At 41.3% G+C, this 17,394-nt stretch overlaps 2 protein-coding genes across 2 annotated transcripts; one reads left to right on the forward strand and one right to left on the reverse strand.

Annotated features, from left to right (window-relative positions):
* Positions 1-1,021: 1,021 nt before the first annotated feature.
* On the reverse strand, positions 1,022-8,947 carry pigu (phosphatidylinositol glycan anchor biosynthesis, class U). The gene is made up of 12 exons (XM_083971578.1): positions 8,806-8,947; positions 7,275-7,339; positions 6,724-6,783; positions 6,367-6,429; positions 5,808-5,917; positions 4,655-4,755; positions 4,339-4,436; positions 4,089-4,243; positions 3,397-3,540; positions 3,131-3,255; positions 2,531-2,673; positions 1,022-1,580 (listed from the first exon to the last, which is right to left on the reverse strand). The coding sequence occupies exons 1-12, from the start codon at positions 8,933-8,935 to the stop codon at positions 1,467-1,469; spliced, it is 1,308 nt and encodes a 435-aa protein (XP_083827704.1). The 5' UTR covers positions 8,936-8,947; the 3' UTR covers positions 1,022-1,466.
* Positions 8,948-9,794: 847 nt separating this feature from the next.
* On the forward strand, positions 9,795-16,684 carry psmf1 (proteasome inhibitor subunit 1). The gene is made up of 7 exons (XM_083971581.1): positions 9,795-9,992; positions 10,704-10,856; positions 12,067-12,149; positions 12,395-12,595; positions 14,658-14,714; positions 15,494-15,655; positions 16,082-16,684. The coding sequence occupies exons 1-7, from the start codon at positions 9,864-9,866 to the stop codon at positions 16,131-16,133; spliced, it is 837 nt and encodes a 278-aa protein (XP_083827707.1). The 5' UTR covers positions 9,795-9,863; the 3' UTR covers positions 16,134-16,684.
* Positions 16,685-17,394: the final 710 nt, after the last annotated feature.

Below are 17,394 nucleotides of genomic sequence, written 5' to 3' on the forward strand. Positions count from 1 at the left end.
TCAACCTTCTCAGCTGAAACCTGAGTGGTTTCAAAAAAGGTGGATTACAAAGAAACCAACTGTAATAATCTATGTTTCAGTCTGGCAGTTAATGGGATTTAATGACAGGGTTTGATCAGACTTAACTTCAGATAATTATAGAATTTAATTTCAGACTCATCAAAAATAACCTTTATCTGCAGATGCCATAATGCTCTTAGATCTGTTAACATAGAGACCATACGTTAGTATTTTGTGAAATTTGCTGTTAATTAAAGCTATTTTCCCCATCAGTGTCCACTTTATTAGCTTAAACCAGCAAAGGCAAAGTTAAAAAATGCCTCATATAACTTGCTGTACAACAAGGAAATATGGAGGATGTTTTCAGTTTGCATCAACAACGAGAAAATGCAAACAACATTGATTTGCTTGTTGTCTTATTATGAATCCAAACTTTGTTCCTTTGTGGGATTAAATATCACAAAGCTGCAGCTCTGACTACAAGAAGCAATTTGTTTAACTTGATACAATGTATAACAAAAAATCCCACAGACCCTGAACACAGCACTTCAGCTGCTTAAAACATTCAGTGTTGTCTCTATTGAACACTTCATGCTCAGCTGCCTCTAGATACTTGGGAGGCGGCCGAACATGAAGTGTTCAACGTCACAACTAGTGTCATTTTGTCTGTTTATGCACCATCACGAGGCTAGAACTGGTTTGAGTGAGATACAACACTGATCATCTGGATTTTGTTAAAGAGTAAAATGTTAAAAAAAAAAATAAAAAAAACAGGTGGAAGGCAAATGGCAAGAAAGTGAAAAAATAAAGACAAAGAGATGAGAGGACACTTGTAGGACTAGAGGAACAAGGAACCATCTTCCAGTGTCAACACAAATATGATCAAATAATGCAAAACAACACAAATACAAACATGGGAGAGCAGGAGATTATCAGGAGTTAGCACATCAGAGGGAACATTCCCATATTCATGACAGTTATTGTCATTTTTGAAAGACTTCATAATAAAATTCCTCTTAAGGGATACCGCATGAGAGTTCGTACTTCAAAATAAAAGCTGTCCAGGCTGTACGGAACATCAAAATAAAACTCTTCTAGAAAGGCTGCAGGGAAAGAGGAGGCTACAAAATAAAAGCAGCCCCCTCAGGCATAGGTTCGAGGTGAGGCTTCACAATAAGAGCCCTTCAGAAGAGAACACAGAGAGGAGAGTGATGTCAAGTCGTTGTCTCGTACGGCAGGAGCCAGATTTCAACATCTGCGATATCTGCACATGTCTGTTGTGTCGTATGATGCTGTCCTGTAGTTTGCATATGAAGTTGTACCTGACACACACACACGTGCACGTGAGCTACTGTTCGTCTGTGAAAGACTTTCATCTTCAGTTTGTGTTTGTTCGTTTGAAGGACACGAGACCTCGAGCAGGTTGCCCCGCCGTCACAGAGACCGTAGGAGTGTGTGTGTGTTTTTTATTTTAGCACTAATGTAGCCTCAGAGCCGTCTTTCCTCTTCAGGTACAGGCCATAGGTGAGGTGGTGCTCTCTCCTCAGGAAGGCGTAAAAATAATCTGACACCAACAGGATCTGAGAGGGAGTGAGGATAAGAATGAAGATAATTCACAACAGGCAGGAACCTCAGTGATAACACTCTGAAATCACACATAATGTGACAGCAGACAATGTATAGCCAGGTTATAGACATCATCATCATATTATACAGGTGCATCTCAATAAATTAGAAAACAACTGTCAGGTCAGCGGTCTTCTCCGTTTTTGTGTTTTATATTGTATTTGAACATGGATTGTAGTGTATGGGACATAAATTGCATTGATACATTGTAAATATGTTGTATGGACCCCAGTTAGAATAGCTTTGGCATTGCCATAGCTAATGGGGATCCAAATCAATCAATCAATCAATCAATCAATCAATCAATCAATCAATCAATCAATCAATCAATCAATCAATCAATCAATCAATCAATCAATCAATCAATCCATGATAGTGTTGTAGCTACTGAACCAGACTGAGACCATTTAAATGCTCCCGAAACCTTTGCAGGTGTTTTGAGTTAAATGAAAGTTAACGGAGTCAACTTAAGTTCAGGAGCAGGACCACGTCTGACCACTCCCACATCACCTGCCAGCCTACTTAAGCCGTACCTCCTCTCTCTCACTCTGTTTGCCAGTGAACCATCACCCCTCCCTCCCTCTCTCTAACCCTCTTCTCTCGTTTCAGGTCAACTTAAAAAACTTTGAAACTTAACCCTCGTGTGTCAGCGTGGTCCTAGCTAGTGAATTAGCTGATTAGAGTGTGACACCAATAAGTTACAATAGCAAAACGTTTTCACAATATTCTTACTGTTTGAGATACTGAATTTGGGGTTTTTATTAAATGTGAGCCAAAATCATAACAATTAAAAGAAAACTGTTTGAATTTAACTACTGAGATGAATGAACTTTTCCATGACATTCTAAATGACTGAGATGCACGTGTATATACAGTATATTCAGGAGCAGTTTGATTATCCCACCTGAGCTACATTGAACAGCAGAGTTATGGCGTAGTAGAAGTTGGAGTTGGCGCTGCCGGCGTAGATCCAGAGGTGCCAGAGGACCGGGAAGAGAGCGGAGCAGGCCAACAGGACACAGGACACCAAGAAGATGTTCCTCAGGACTGTTGATGGAGCAAGGAGGGAAACCACAGAAACATACCGGTAGATATTCAGTCTTCAACTGAATGATGAACTGACTGCTCATAATAATAATAAACTTTATTTGTATGGCACCTCTTATTCATAAAGTGCAGCTCAAAGTGCTTTATACTTGAAGCAATAAAACAAAACAAAATAAACTGAAAAGAATACATAAAAATAAATTACAATTAATTTAAAATGAAAAGAACAGAATTCAATTTAAAAAAGATAAAACACAAGATAAAAATTAGTTAACTAAAAGCCCTCTGGGAGAGGTATGTTTTAATTTCTTTTTCAAAAATGTCTATAGAGGTTGCTTTGGAAACAACAGTTCATCCATCCACCTCTACCACTGCTACTGCTGCTCCTCTACATTAAGACACGATGCGAACCACGTGAAGAGTGACGCTGGACACTGTGTTTGTTTTATAAACTCACATCTGTGCAGGTGACTCCAGACAGGGAGGAAGGCCAGGTAGAGAGCGATGTCTCCGACTGTAGGGTACGACTTAAAGATGGAGATGACAGCCAGCTGCATGAAGATCAGGAACACTGGATGCTCCCTGCAACACGCACACACACACACACACACACACACACACACATTAGAGCAGCAGAGTCAGAGTTAGCAGCATTAAGAACAAACAGAGCTGAAGCGGACGGACAGATGAAGATGATGGTGAGGATGAGGGGCGAGGACTCACTTGAGTTTGATGGACAGCGGGATGGTGTAGAAGAAGACGTTGATCTGGAATACGCAGAGGAAGAAGAGGCGGAAGTGTTCAAACATCTCGGCGAAGAAATACCAGAAGAGGCCGATGTTGGGCGTCAGGTCTGGTACTGAGAGACTGGAGGGAGGGAAACAGACACCGTCAGACCAGGACAACAAACAGACTGCAGCAAAACACAAACACATTTACTCCAACGAGGGCAGTTAGTATTTACAGTGTCTTTTTTTCATTTAGCCATGAAACTGGTGTTTGTTGCTGTGTTTAAAATCTCTGCGGCATCGTTGTGTAATTGTTGGTGTGAAGCACGTCTTGATTCCCTCTGTCAAAAAGAGCAGGATTTTTCAGTAGAGAACTTGGTTGCGGTGGCGAACGCAGCCTTTGAGGCACAGCGTTTTAAGTCTTTTGGCTGAATAGGTTTTGTATTCTTCCTTATCAAGTCCCACAGGAAAGTGAAAAGGCTTTCTTCTGAGATACTGCATTACCAAGGCCAAAATCAGGTTTTGTGAGGTTCATGTAATCTTCGATGTTTGGCCACCAAATTTTAATCACTTCATCATGAAGCTTGGTACATCTTTAACAAACGGGTTGATAACCTGAAACTCCATTAGGGTCAAAAGGTCAAACACTCAGGGTAAGGGTCAGGCTGCCTTCAGGCTTTAACTCACATGAAGCCGTAGACGGAGGGCAGGTAGTCCCACGAGCCCAGCAGGAAAAAGGAGAGACAGACGATGACGAACAGGCTGCCCAGGTACATGAAGGCGTACTGAGCGATGAACCACCAGAAACTGACCCGCCGAAAGTTCAAAGGGATGTACTGACGCTGGAAAGAGAGAGACAGATTTAGGAAAATATAAACAGACACTGTATACACACACAGACAGTAAACAAACAAAACCTGTAAACACAGACTGGTACCTGCATCAGGTAGAGCAGGGCTGGAGCACACAGGGTGAGGGGATAGATGGACTGATATGTGGCCAAAGACAGAAATATGGCACTGAGCAAAATATTTCCTGCAACACAAACACAGAATGAGTCAAATCACATGGATCAAATGATTAGTGTTTTTACGCTGCAGATAGTTTAGGTAGAAAGATTCCTGAAACTATAGTTTAGCATTTAAAGCAGTAAAGAGCTCATGGAGCAACGGGAGGAAACACAGCGATGATCCTGCAGGAACTGAACGCAACACAATCAGAGCCACGACGAGCCAGAACAATCCTGAACATACCTTTGATGGTGGAGAGGATGAAGAGGGCGATGACAGCGTTGTTCAGACCACAGGTCGACTTGGCAACACAGGACAGGATGGTGAACGGGTTCAACAGATAACTGTGAAGAAAAGTGAAGACATTAAACCTGTTAGTTCATAGAAACAATCGCAGTCGAAGGACTGAAAGAGCAAACTTCACAGCGTCTTCAGGTATCTGTGATGAGTAGTGAGCTGTTACATCACTCATCGATGCAAATCTTAGTCACAGATTCTTCACTCTGTGGTTCATGTGGAGTGATGATCATACAACAATGTTTCCTCTGTGGTTAATAGAAAAGACTAACGAAGAAAAAAATGCATCTTTTCTGACAGACGAGTGAACAAAACGTCACTGAAGTCGCGTTTGACAAAGCTACGTTCATACATTTTCCCACAAGCGTAAACAGCTGCGAACGCTTGCCTGACACTGACATCAGTGGATGAAGAGAGAGACGTTGTGTTATTTATCAGCGGGATGAGAACTGTGCATTGCGTTTACAGCACCTCGTTATTTATTTAATTTACTTAAAGGAAACTTATGTACAGTAAGTCCAGTTGTTTTTTTCTGCTGTTTTGCTAACCTCCTCCCGGCCATGTGCATTTGTTTTCAACGAAGCCGGCGAGAAATCAATCCATAGAGCGGTGGATAACATTATATATCATACACGTTTTGGGTTGCTAACAGGGCGTGTTTGTGTCGTGGTGCCGCCGAGATGAGAGCTGGGTCAGTGGAACTGATCTTGCAAGGTTGGTTTTCGGCCAAGAGACGCAAAGAGGAAGGCAGAGAGCCTCCATTCTCTATTTAACCATCACAATTTCTCTGAAGCTGTTCAATTAAGGTAAAAATGCAGCATAGTTAAAGTGAAAATCCTGCATCGTTCTTCTTTAATGCATTTTAATCATGTTTATACTTACTCTGTTTCAATAATTTATTTATTGCCTATTTTTTGTGGTGTTGTTTTCATCGTGTTTTCAGATGCTCATAATTAAGCCCTGTTGCACGGTTTGAATGACAATGAGCAGGTTTTCAAAGGAGCTGATCTGACTGATAAACACAGTGTTGCACTGCGTCGTCTCATCCCATAATACCTGCTGTGAATGAGTGTCCCGGTTTGAGCAGTGTGGTACTCACAACATGGCCACTTTCAGGGGGATGTAGTACATTTCTTTGGGGCTTCTGATGAGCTCCAAACAATCGAGGGGGTAGCGATCGGCCTCCAGGGCGAATTTCTGCTTCCTGAACTGAAACCAAAACAACAAAGCACTGTTACTAAGAGAACAGGAAACACAACACACAACGTAGACAAAAAGACACGCACAAAGACTCAGAATTTCAGTTCATTCCTCCTTTCTTGTCTACATATGTGAAAACAATTCATGTACTTGCAATATCTTTTATTTTATTTAAATGGCATCCATAGTGAATTTGTACAGATTGAATTATGAACAGATTATTGCACATAATAACCACATAAACTGTCCAGGGATTAATCAATTGTTTAACTGATTCTCATAGGGAGAGTTGAACAGGTTGACGGTCATCATTAGGAATGATTTTCTGTGGTGCAATGTGGGGGAATGAGTCTCTGACGTACATGATGGTATAGCCTAAATTATATTGTATCCATGTTCTATATGTCAAAAAATGTCCCGATTATTTAATCTGCACATTTTTAAAATTATTTTCTTACCACTTGTTTGTTGTAGTCCTTCACAGCCATGTAGAGTGCCACAGCTGTGATCACATCCGCCAACTGAAGAGAGACAACCACAGAGAAACAACTGAGTCTCTCAGATGTAACAGTAATAAAAAAATAAAAACCCAGACATGCTCTTCAAATCGCTGCAGTTTAACCACGTGTTGTTCTGAGCTCTCTTCGTATTTACCAAAGCTAATCCCAGGGATTTGCATTTCATTTGTTTGTTTGTTTTTCCTTTCACCCGTTTCTTTATTCCATCTTAGAAAAGAGCTGCTCCCACTGGATCATATGAAGAATGTTCTGGCTGATGTGTCACCGATTAACACATGAGACAGATGTTTCACTCACCATAAATGTCACCTCTGCGTAGTCCACCACAAAGTGGAAGAGGTAAATGATGAGAGGAGTCTGAGGAGAGAACAGAAACATTAATTAATCAGAGCAGAAAACATGTTAATGGGTCAGTGACAAATAAGGATTGGCAATATGAGCAGTTCAGAAATATCTTAGAAATAGTTTTAAAAGCATCAGATTTATTCAAATGTAAATTGAACAAAACTGAATGCCCTGAAAATGTCAAATGGTGTAACCATAAAAGATTGATAAATACTTATCTTATATTTTATTTTATCCACCTACACTGGATATAAGTGTACTTATAAAAAATATACTTTCTTCTAAAAACAAATTGTAATAAAATTGAATTGCTGTATTTCTGTTTAAATTCTAATGCATTTTGGCAAGACTGAGCAGGACTGATCGTAAAACGACCGCTTTAAACAGTAAGCCTGTGGGACAAATAAGATGGTTCAAGACCATCAAGTAGTGATGTGTGTTGTCTATGTGTGTGTATGTGTTGTCTATGTGTGTGTGTATGTGTGTGTGTGTGTGTGTCTCACCTCATGGAAAACATCTCCAGAGTACGGTGAGACTCCCAGATCGAGCAGAGCCAATCCTTCAACCACTGCAAACAAAACAAAACCACATGTTTTACTTCACCATCCAGCTGTGGCCGCCCGTCACTACATCTCTGCTCTGTCAGAACAAACAGCTGCAGCCTCTGCTTTATTGATGCAACTTCCTGCTGCAGCTGCATAATTAACAATTCATGAAGAGCTGTAGTGTGTGCGTGTGCGTGCGCGTGAGTGACTGAATGAGCGTGCTCGTGAATGAGTGAGTGAGTGAATGAGTGAGTGAGTGAGCGAGAGAGAGAGTCTGTACATACAAAACCTTTATTGTTCCACAATAAACAGTCATAACTTCACCACAGCTGAGTCTCACTGTTGGTAATCCCTTTCAAGTGTTGTATACAGCCTGACCCAAAACCAGAGCTGTGAAGTGAACTATGGATCTAGTGAACCTTTCCATTACTATTAGCCTAAATAATGTCAGACTGTTCCTCTCATAACCAGTTGGCCAGTGAGAGTGACAGAAGTGATTCAGTTGCATCTGCCTGTCCATTAATCATGTCTAAATCCTTTAATCCTTTGATTTTAAAGGATTGGAAAAACACCTCTGTTGGTTAATGTGATTGCATTTTTAACCAGTGCTATTTAAAAAATAAATGAATAGCCTAAATCCATCTACATCGTAACTGAGGTTTTTTGACACCATGTTTTCACTGTTCTAACACTTTTGTTTATCTGAATTTTTAACTCCTATACAGTATGCTGCTGTTTTACCAATTAGGCTTTTGATGACAGATAGATAGATAGATAGATAGATAGATAGATAGATAGATAGATAGATAGATAGATAGATAGATAGATAGATAGATAGATAGATAGATAGATAGATAGATAGACATCAGAGTCTGCCTTGTGCCCAGGGTTAAATAAACACCTAAACTGTTGTTGTATACTCATATTATGATTTGTAATAACGTACAACATTATTCTCGAAGCTCCACACTACAGATGTATGAGCCTGAGCTTGTAGATGTCGCTCTGGCAGGTGTGGTGTGCAGTTGTCAAGTGGGGGACCAGACCATGGTCCATGACCTAAGTGGAGTGAACCCGAGGCTCGTGTACAGGACAGGTGGCTGACAGAGGCTGTGTGAGAGGTTTGGGTCAGGGTGAGATGAGTGAGGGGTTGACCGGTCTCTCATCTCATCTCATCTCAGCCCAGTGCAGGTTTCCTGTTGTGCCGCCGATTGATGCAGCAACAGAGAACCGGGGACACAGCGGAAAAAAACAACAACCTCCATTATAAATAATGATAGAAAACGGAATACCTCACAGGGCTCCTCGGGTTCACGTTTACATTTACCGATGTGATTAAACGCTGATTTTGAATTTAGCAGTGAAACCGGTTTGACGCTGCTGACTTCATTCAATTACCGGCTGACAGCGCCGAGCTGCGGAGGCTCCCGGAGCGGCGTGTCGGCGACAGCGACGGCCCCCAGGCAGAGCCCCCGGAGCCCCGGCTTACCTCTCTTCCAGGCGGTCAGCGGCGACACCACCTCCACCCTCTCCGAGATTAAGTCCGTCAAACTGGACCTGAAGAGAGCGGCGCGGACCGTAACAGCTACAAGCAGGAGTAGAGTCAAAGGAGCCGCCATCTTGACAGGGAAGTTCTCTCCACCCTGCGAGAGGGATGATGGGAAATGTAGTCTTTTATTGAACAAGTGAATCCGGATGGTATCACACGACAACAAACAAATAAGATAACGATTACTAATCGTTGTTGTAGTATTACTATTATTTTTTATTAAGTTATGCAGTTGATTTTGATTTTATTTTTCCATAGACATTTTTTTTTTTTATGAATCAGTGAACTGTTTTTTAACTTGGATTTGAGAATTTGTGTTTATTTTCTTCTCTGTGTTTAGGGTTAGGGTAATGTTCGTGCAATCAACTGACCAATGTAATCAATTCATTATTATTTATTAGTATCTGTTCCTTTTTTTTTCTTTTTTTCAAAACGGAACTATATGTCCTAGGCATGCTTTTGTCGGTACTCATTGCGTGTTGGATCAAAACACAATTAAACTTTGTAAAGTGAGACACAGTAAACACTGTTTTCCGCCGGGTATACTTTTCTTTTATTAAAACAAAATTCCCTCGTGAATCAGAGTAATAAGAGTCACAACGAAATTTAGACATGTGCATTAATTCAATTATTTCGCCTTATTATCTGTAGTTTGTCTTGCCTTATTTTACTAGTTTACAATGAAAACCTAGTCAAACCTCATCGAAACATGAATTGTCGTTGCAACAATGGTTAAAGCCCACTATTGTGCTCAAAATGTAAACGATTTCCTAAAAAAGCGCCATGTGGTAGGGCTTTTTATGCTTTATGAACGCTGTTTCTGTGTAGCTACATTTGGTTGCCGTTGTTGTGCTTTTATTCTGAAAAGCGCAGACAGGAAGTCGTCGCCGTTGCGCGTTGCCGTTAAGTTATTGACACTTTCGTTTTCATTTCTCCGGCAGAGACCGATGTTGTTGTAGCCGCAGCTGTCTGACAGAGCAGAGCAGAGCAGAGCAGACATGGCAGGTTTAGAGGTGTTGTACGCCTCTGTAGCGGGCAGCATCACCTGTCCACAGGACGCCGTGGTGTGTTTTGTGCACTGGGAAATGATAAAGAGTGGATTCAGGTGTGTCGGGTCCGGAGACGTGGTGAGAACAAACCTAACCTACATTATATTAGCTGCATCTAAAGTGGTGTGTCGATGAAACAACGCCACACCAAACTCTGTTTAAAAAAACAAAACAGCAGAGCAGTTTAGGGCTGAGTTTGTCGCTGCTTATTATATCACAGTAGTTACACAACCATGGATTAAACCGCTACTAGATTTCCATTCAAATAACTGCTGTTTGATAAATATCCATAAACCGAATTGAAGATTGTCTCCTAGCAATGCACTCAAATCACACCGATCTGTTTTTAGACAAGTTACTGATCTGTGTTTTTGAGAAAGAAATTAAAATAGTCCGTTTTTCTAACAGAGATCTGCTCTGGCTAACTTGATGTCAGTTAATGTTAAATTAGCGTTAGCATCGTGTGTGGGCTCCATGGATGTATTATATTAACGGTGGGCTCCTCCTGTATCTATCTGACTGTCTCTACTGAGCTGTGCCAGGCTGACAAACGTGTTGTAGCTTCGCTGTAAACAAGACAGATCGAGTTTGACGCATAATCAACCAGCATGTGTTTTAAAATGGAGACGTGACTACGAGCTAGAGAAAAAAAAACTGTCATGTCATCTTTAGCTAGCTAACCCCGGTTACACTGTTGTGCACCGCCGCTGTCCTCCGTCTTTTCGCCCTGTTTGTCTTATTGTCTCTCCGTCTTTCTCTGTGTGTCTCCCGGCCTCCTCCGACCTCCAGGCCCTCGGCAGCGATAAGAAGTCGGAGCTGCTTCCTGCAGACTGGAGCAGCAACAAGGAGCTGTACAGTCTGAGGTATAAACCCAAAGGCGGTGACATACAGCTGCTGCTCAAAGCCATCTCAGTGGACTCCAGTCTGATCTTCAACCTGATGGTGAGAACTTCATTCAACGGGGTCCAATGTGTTTGTAGATGCATTCATAGACAGTTACTGCACACTGTTGGCACGGACAGATGGGAAATACTTCACAGCACAACAAAGTGGACACCAATAACCACTCACATCCATAGAGGTGCAAAAACATGTCCCTTCATGTCTTAAGAATATGATTTGTCATTCAGTGCATTCTCGTAGCAACACAACACCCATGGTGCTGACAATGCACAACTACAGTATGTTGTGACACATTTTACCTTTATCAAAATATGCCATACCCATTGTGATTTGATTACATTGAAATCAAGTGTAAAATCTAGTAACTACGGAAAAAAGAAGCTCCTAAACTTTCTATGAAGATTCACAGGCCTCTGTCAGCCTGGTCTTACTAGTAATCATTAATTGAAATGCAGTAAGATTAAATGAACTAAATGGAGCTAAAATAAGGTAAGACTTCATTCATCCCTCAGTGGGGAAATTTAAAAGTAACAGCAGCTCAAGCATACAAGCTGGAACAAAGAGAGAGATGAATAGATAGGAATAATTACAGAATAATAAAGGTATAGTACAAAAAAAAAAAAAAAGGTACTTACACAGATTATATACATAATATAAACCGTTTAATTAAAATTTGGGACTCAAACATGAAATGTACTTGTAAATTTGAAAGAGTATTATATCAGGTAATACTAATGATGTTTATTAGTCACATATAAATAGTGGTGATGGTGGAAAAAGTTACAGTGACCTAAAAACAGGGCAACGTGGTGTTGAGCAGCTGTGCAATGATGCTTCATTCATGTGGAGGTTTAAGAAGCTATTTGTTGTTTGTTCATTTGAAGCAGAAGTGTGCTGGTTTCAGTTAGATTAATTGTGTTTTGAAAAATCATCATATTATGTTTCCATTTACATTTTACGCATGCATCAAATATAAATCTAGAGATGAGGAAACATTACAACGTTAGGATGTTAAATGATTGTATGACCCAGTGCCACATCAAGGTGATAACTTACACTGACCACCAGAGGTCAGCACAAACAAGACATTCAGGTGTTGAGCTGAGTTTGAATACTATCATAATCTGACCAGTTTGATCCTTGTGTTGAATAATATTTCAGCGTCTCCTTTTCTCAGATGTTTAACTGATTTAATGATCCACTGCTTGTGTGTTTTTGTCTCTGTCTCCTGAATCTACTGCACATAAAGAACTCGAGCACACAGCAGGTGTCGGACCTGACGGTGAACATCAGCGATCACGTCAACACCGAGCAGCTGCAAACATTCGACAGGTTGGTGGGTGATTTCTTTAGTTTTTACATAATGATTCAGCAAATCGATTCAACAGCTGCAGGGAAAACTGAAGAGAAAATCCTCAGGTAAATGTCACGTAGGTGATGAACAGTGTTGGGTGGTGTGTTTGCTCTCTTAGGTTCAGGTCAGGTCGGTGGTCACTGCTTTATTTGCAGTAAATGCATTAACATAGTCGTCAGATACAAGGAAATATTACAAAGTTCTGTTTTTCTTTTCCATCCAGTGTGTACAAAGACACAGACAGTTTGTCAGAGAAGGTGAGGACTCAGCTGCTGCCGCCTCAGGACAGACCAACGGGCCAGAGGCCTGAGAGGACGAGGAGGAGGGATGAAGAGGCGGAGGAGCAGAGAAGAAGCAGAGAGGACAGCGACCCGCTGCGTCTCCCCAGCAGACATCCTCCTCGCCAGGGAACTCAGCCACACTGGTGGGTGATGATAAGACACTGATTTTAATGTCAACTGTCTCTTCATGGTTTATTTGTTAAACTCCCAGATCACATCCACACAGAATATTTCATTATATCTTCTGGAAACAACATTAGTTTATTTAATGGATTTGCTCTTTCCAGATACTGTAGCTACATGTACCGGTAGTTTAGTCAGTATCCTCTGATTTCAGATCTGTGTGTTTGCAGATATCTCACTAGTGTTTGGAACAAATAAAGTCAAAAGTAAGAAAACAAAGAATCTGAATTTAGGAATATTTATACCCACATATTCTAAAATAATGAGTATGATCCATGTGAATCCACTGCTACCTGTGTTTACTCCTCATCTCCCATGATGCTACAGTACAGGACAGACGTTGATTTAAGTCTCTTATAGACAGACACAGAGTCAGACTGAGTTCATTTGTTTGAGAAGTTGGAAAATGTTAAGGTAACGACATGAATCCAAGATATTATATTAATAGACAGATTATGTCTTTTAATTACTGTACAATTAATGACTGTAAACAATAATTAGATCTTGATGATGATGATGATGAAGAACACAACAGCAGCAACAACTAAACACAATCTCTCTCTGAAAAGTTAATGCACTTCTATAAAAACTAAAAATCTGAAATGCTTCATGTACATAACAGAAATGTTTGGGGCTTTAACTATTAATATCGTCATATAAGTCAGATTTATTGTCAACGCTTCTGTAGCAGCAACTTGAGCCTCCACGTCCTCTCTGAGTCTTCACAGCTCTGCTCACCTGGATCTGTTGTTCACACACACGGCGGTCTTTCCGTAGTTGAGGAGACACTTTCAGTCGAATCTAAACCAAGTCCAAACCTCAAACAGCCAGAAACTCCTTAGTCCTTAGAGTCACACTGGTCCTCACAAAGATAGATGTACAAGCACACACACACACACACACACACACACACACACACACACACACACACACACACACACACACACAAACAGTGAGGCACGTGCTGAGTTTGTGCCTTTTACAAAGTCTAGACAGAGAAGCTGTTGGTCGACAACAGCAGCAGAGAGCAAATGAGGGCGGGCTGTGTGTGTGTGTGTGTGTGTGTGTGTGTGTGTGTGTGTGTGTGTGTGTGTGTGTGTACTCTGCAGTATCCTCTATTCCATATTTAGAGCAGGGCAGGAGAGTTACAGAGGAGGCTACAACTGAAATGTCACAGAGAAAGGAGAGCAGGCAAGCTGCAGACCAGATTCAATCTCTGCCCCACCTCTCCTCCTCCTCCCCCGCCCCCCCTTTAGCCGTGACCTGATCAGATGAGATGCGAAGTGATGATGTCAGCACTTTATCGACCTCACTGCTGTCGCCTCCTCGTCTCTGGGGAGACACAGAGAGAGGAGGGCTGAGGGATGGGTGAGGATGGGTTCAAAACAATGACAGATGGGAAGAAAGTAAAAACCTGAGAGTAGAGAGAGTAAGAAAAAGGATTAAGACGGTGAAAGAGGGAGAGGAAGCTGGAAGAGAGATGAAGATAAATTGGACGACAGCAAGTGAGTCAGGCTGCTGGGGGAGGGGGTTGGAGCGCTGGGGCAAAGAGAGAGACAGAGAGAGAGGACGGGAACAATCCAGAAGACTTGATGTTTAGATGGATGAGTCAGAGCTGGTTCAGACAAAGAAACACACACACAGTCTGTGTGACTCACTGTGAATAATCAGATTAAGTTTAGATAAATTCAGGTTCACAGAGAAAATATTGATTGATTTCATTATTGATGAAACAGTTGATGATTCTCCTGGTTTGGTCCTGAAGCTGACAGACACAAAGAGAAGCAACGAAAAGTCACATGAAAGCAGAAAATAAACAGAACCGTGTTGTGATTCTTGTGTTTGTTTGTTTGTTTGTGTACAGTTGTTTACAGACTCTGTTAAACTCCCTCAGTCTTAAATGACGTGTTGCTGTGGCGTCTCCATGGCTACAACAGTAATGGTGCTAAATATACACAACTATATGTCCTGTGATCTAGAAGGTGCACTTAGAGTTTGTGTGTGTGTGTGTTTGTGTTTCAGGCCCGACCCCATGGTTCCTCCATTTGCAGCTGGAGGAGCAGATCTGGATCCCTTTGGGTGAGTCAACACCCCCCCCCCACGCACACACAATCACAAACACACACACCATCTCTATCCCGTCATAGTAAAAATAATTTTCCTGATTGAAAATCTGAAAATTATTTTCAGACACATTTCCAAGCATCGCTCTGGTTTTGTTGTAATCTGGGATTTGGGGATGAACACACACACAAACTCACACAATAAAAAGACAGCAGTGGATTACTTGTGTTACACGTGTGTGTGTGTGTGTGTGTGTGTGTGTGTGTGTGTGTGTGTGTGTGTGTGTGTGTGTGTGTGTGTGTGTGTGTGTGTGTGTGTGTGTGTGTGTGTGTGTGTGTGTGTGTGTGTGTGTGTGTGTGTGTGTGTGTGTGTGTGTGTGTGTGTGTGAGTGAAGCGCCAAACACCAAATGACCCAGGACCTTTAATCTCCTGTCAGTTTCACATCATCAGCCTCCTGTATCAGATCAGGGTCAAAGGTCAAACATCATTCAGATTTCTTCACTGCATCATATTAAGTTAAATGGATCAGCACTGTAGCAGTAAATAATTAGACTGAATCAGATTGAATGGTCTGTTGGAAGGTGAATATTTCACCACCTTGTGACATTAGCTGTCCTTTCTTCTCTTTCTTATTCTTCATCTGTTTTTAGGTCAAATATCTGAAATGTATCTTTATGTTCTTCAGAAAAACTAATAAAAACCTAATATTAATAATAAACTAAAGCCCTGGAACTGAAAATAAAAAGGAAAAAACAAGAGCTGAAAAAAGATTCAAACGCTCTCTGTGACCTCAGGTCTCGTGGTGGTGGTGGGATGATCGTCGACCCCTTGAGGTCGGGGTACCCTCGCTCCGGCTTTGACCCCTCCAGTGGCATCCCAGACATCCTGCCTCCAGGAGCCGTTCCCCCGGGGGCTCGCTTCGACCCGTTTGGACCCGTTGGACGTCACAGACCAGGGTGAGACAAACACTTCAAAATAAAACTCTGGTCCACGTGTAAACAAAAAGAGGACAAAGTCTTGGTCCTGATCCTGGTTCTGGTCTTGGGTCACTCTGTATCCTGTATCCTTGAGTCACCCTGTATCACTCTGACCCGTGTTGCTGTCGTTTTTTAATGTTATTTCTCCTTGTGTATTCTCCTTGTGCAGCAGCAGAACAAATCAATGACTGATTGATTAAATATGTATCAGATGCACTGAGATAAAAACTGCAGCCACTAAATTTGGCAAAATTAATTTCCCACCAGAAACGTGAAACTGTCGGTCGTGAATAATTTACATCAAAGGCTGGAAACTTCATCTGCTGCTGCTTCACCACTGTCAAACCAACTGTGACACAAAGTGATCACATGACCTACTGACCACAGGGTGTGTTTGTTTTCTAGGCCGGACCCCGACCACATGCCCCCGCCCGGCTACGACGACATGTTCATGTAGGTTCCTGCTGCGTTCACGATCACTTCCTGCTGCATCCGCCTGGGGGGAGGGGCTCCATCCAGTTCAGTCACCCAAGAAAATTAACAGTTTTGCTTTTTTGATTTTCTCCTGGGGGGAAGAGGGGGGGGGGGGGGGGGGGGGGGGGGGGGGTATTTTCTAATAGTTCAGTTCATATAATTAATGTAAAGCTCCTGTAAATAATTAAATAAAGAAGAAGAATTCTGCTCTTCATGTAAAACTGATGACACTGACTTCGACATCAAAGATGTTTTGACATTGAAGTCAACATGAAAATAAAACTTTATTTTGACTTCAAGTTTAAAAAACACACACAGCAACATCTGAACATGTGAACCTTATTTTTGAGTCTACAGTCATAGCTCCTTTACCCTTCAAAGTAAAAGTCCTTCCTGTTATTTGAATTTATAACAAAGAAAGACATTTTCATTTTTTGTGGATGTAAAAATCTGGTAATTAACAGGTTTTTATTGTGTTTGTTGATTTAACAACATGGTTGACAAATGATTTGACGCTTAAATAAAAATCTCTTTCCAGTCATGTCTATGTCATTTGTTTGTTCCTGATAAACACAACATGACATGTTAATACTGTTAAAACAGAGGTCAAACTTCGCCATTTATGAATCCATCTAATGAAACAAAATCTGACCTCCCTACGGGTGCACTCACACTAGGGCCAGTTGTTCAAGCACGGTGCACTTGCACTCACATTAGCCATAGAATCCAGACTTCAGGGGGCAAATGTGCTTGGTCACAGTATGATTGCCTAGTGTGCGTGCATCCTTAGTGAGCTGCTTTTTTATTTAGACTTGTTCATATTCAGACAATGTGACATTCACTTCTTCTCTCTAAAGCTGCAAAATGAAATATTCATTTGCTAAATGTGACTCATGTTTGTCTGGTGCATCTCTCTCTCTCTCCACAGTCCCTGCTCCGCTTCCTCCATCTCCTTAAAACGCATCCAAGTACATTTACTTTACTTTAGTATTTGTGTACTTACATTTGATACAAACTTAAATTCCTACTCCATTTTCATTGGAGGAAAATAGTATATGTGGTTGTCTTCAGCTTGTAATTATATTGTGTGTCTTTGTTGTTGTTTTAGTCTCTTGAACTAGCAAAGAATAAATATTTTGTTAATGTGAACTACATTTACCACTGTAACTGACAGGGGAACATAGACAAGGCTTGTGGGTATAGTATTTAGATCCTTTGGCCAACATCATTTATTGGACATGAAA

This window comes from Trachurus trachurus (assembly GCF_905171665.1).
Source record: "Trachurus trachurus genome assembly, chromosome: 5".
NCBI lineage: Eukaryota > Metazoa > Chordata > Actinopteri > Carangiformes > Carangidae > Trachurus > Trachurus trachurus.

Excerpts from the sequence above, each read along its gene's own strand:
- pigu (XM_083971578.1), bottom strand. The coding sequence starts at position 8,935 with ATGGCGGCTCCTTTGACTCTACTCCTGCTTGTAGCTGTTACGGTCCGC. Across the intron at positions 2,674-3,130 it reads CTGGAGTCACCTGCACAGAT|TCCTGAGGAACATCTTCTTG; the intron begins GTGAGTTTATAA and ends CTCCATCAACAG. Across the intron at positions 1,581-2,530 it reads TGCTGTTCAATGTAGCTCAG|ATCCTGTTGGTGTCAGATTA; the intron begins GTGGGATAATCA and ends ACTCCCTCTCAG.
- psmf1 (XM_083971581.1), top strand. The coding sequence starts at position 9,864 with ATGGCAGGTTTAGAGGTGTTGTACGCCTCTGTAGCGGGCAGCATCACC. Across the intron at positions 9,993-10,703 it reads GTGTCGGGTCCGGAGACGTG|GCCCTCGGCAGCGATAAGAA; the intron begins GTGAGAACAAAC and ends TCCGACCTCCAG. Across the intron at positions 12,596-14,657 it reads CAGGGAACTCAGCCACACTG|GCCCGACCCCATGGTTCCTC; the intron begins GTGGGTGATGAT and ends TTTGTGTTTCAG.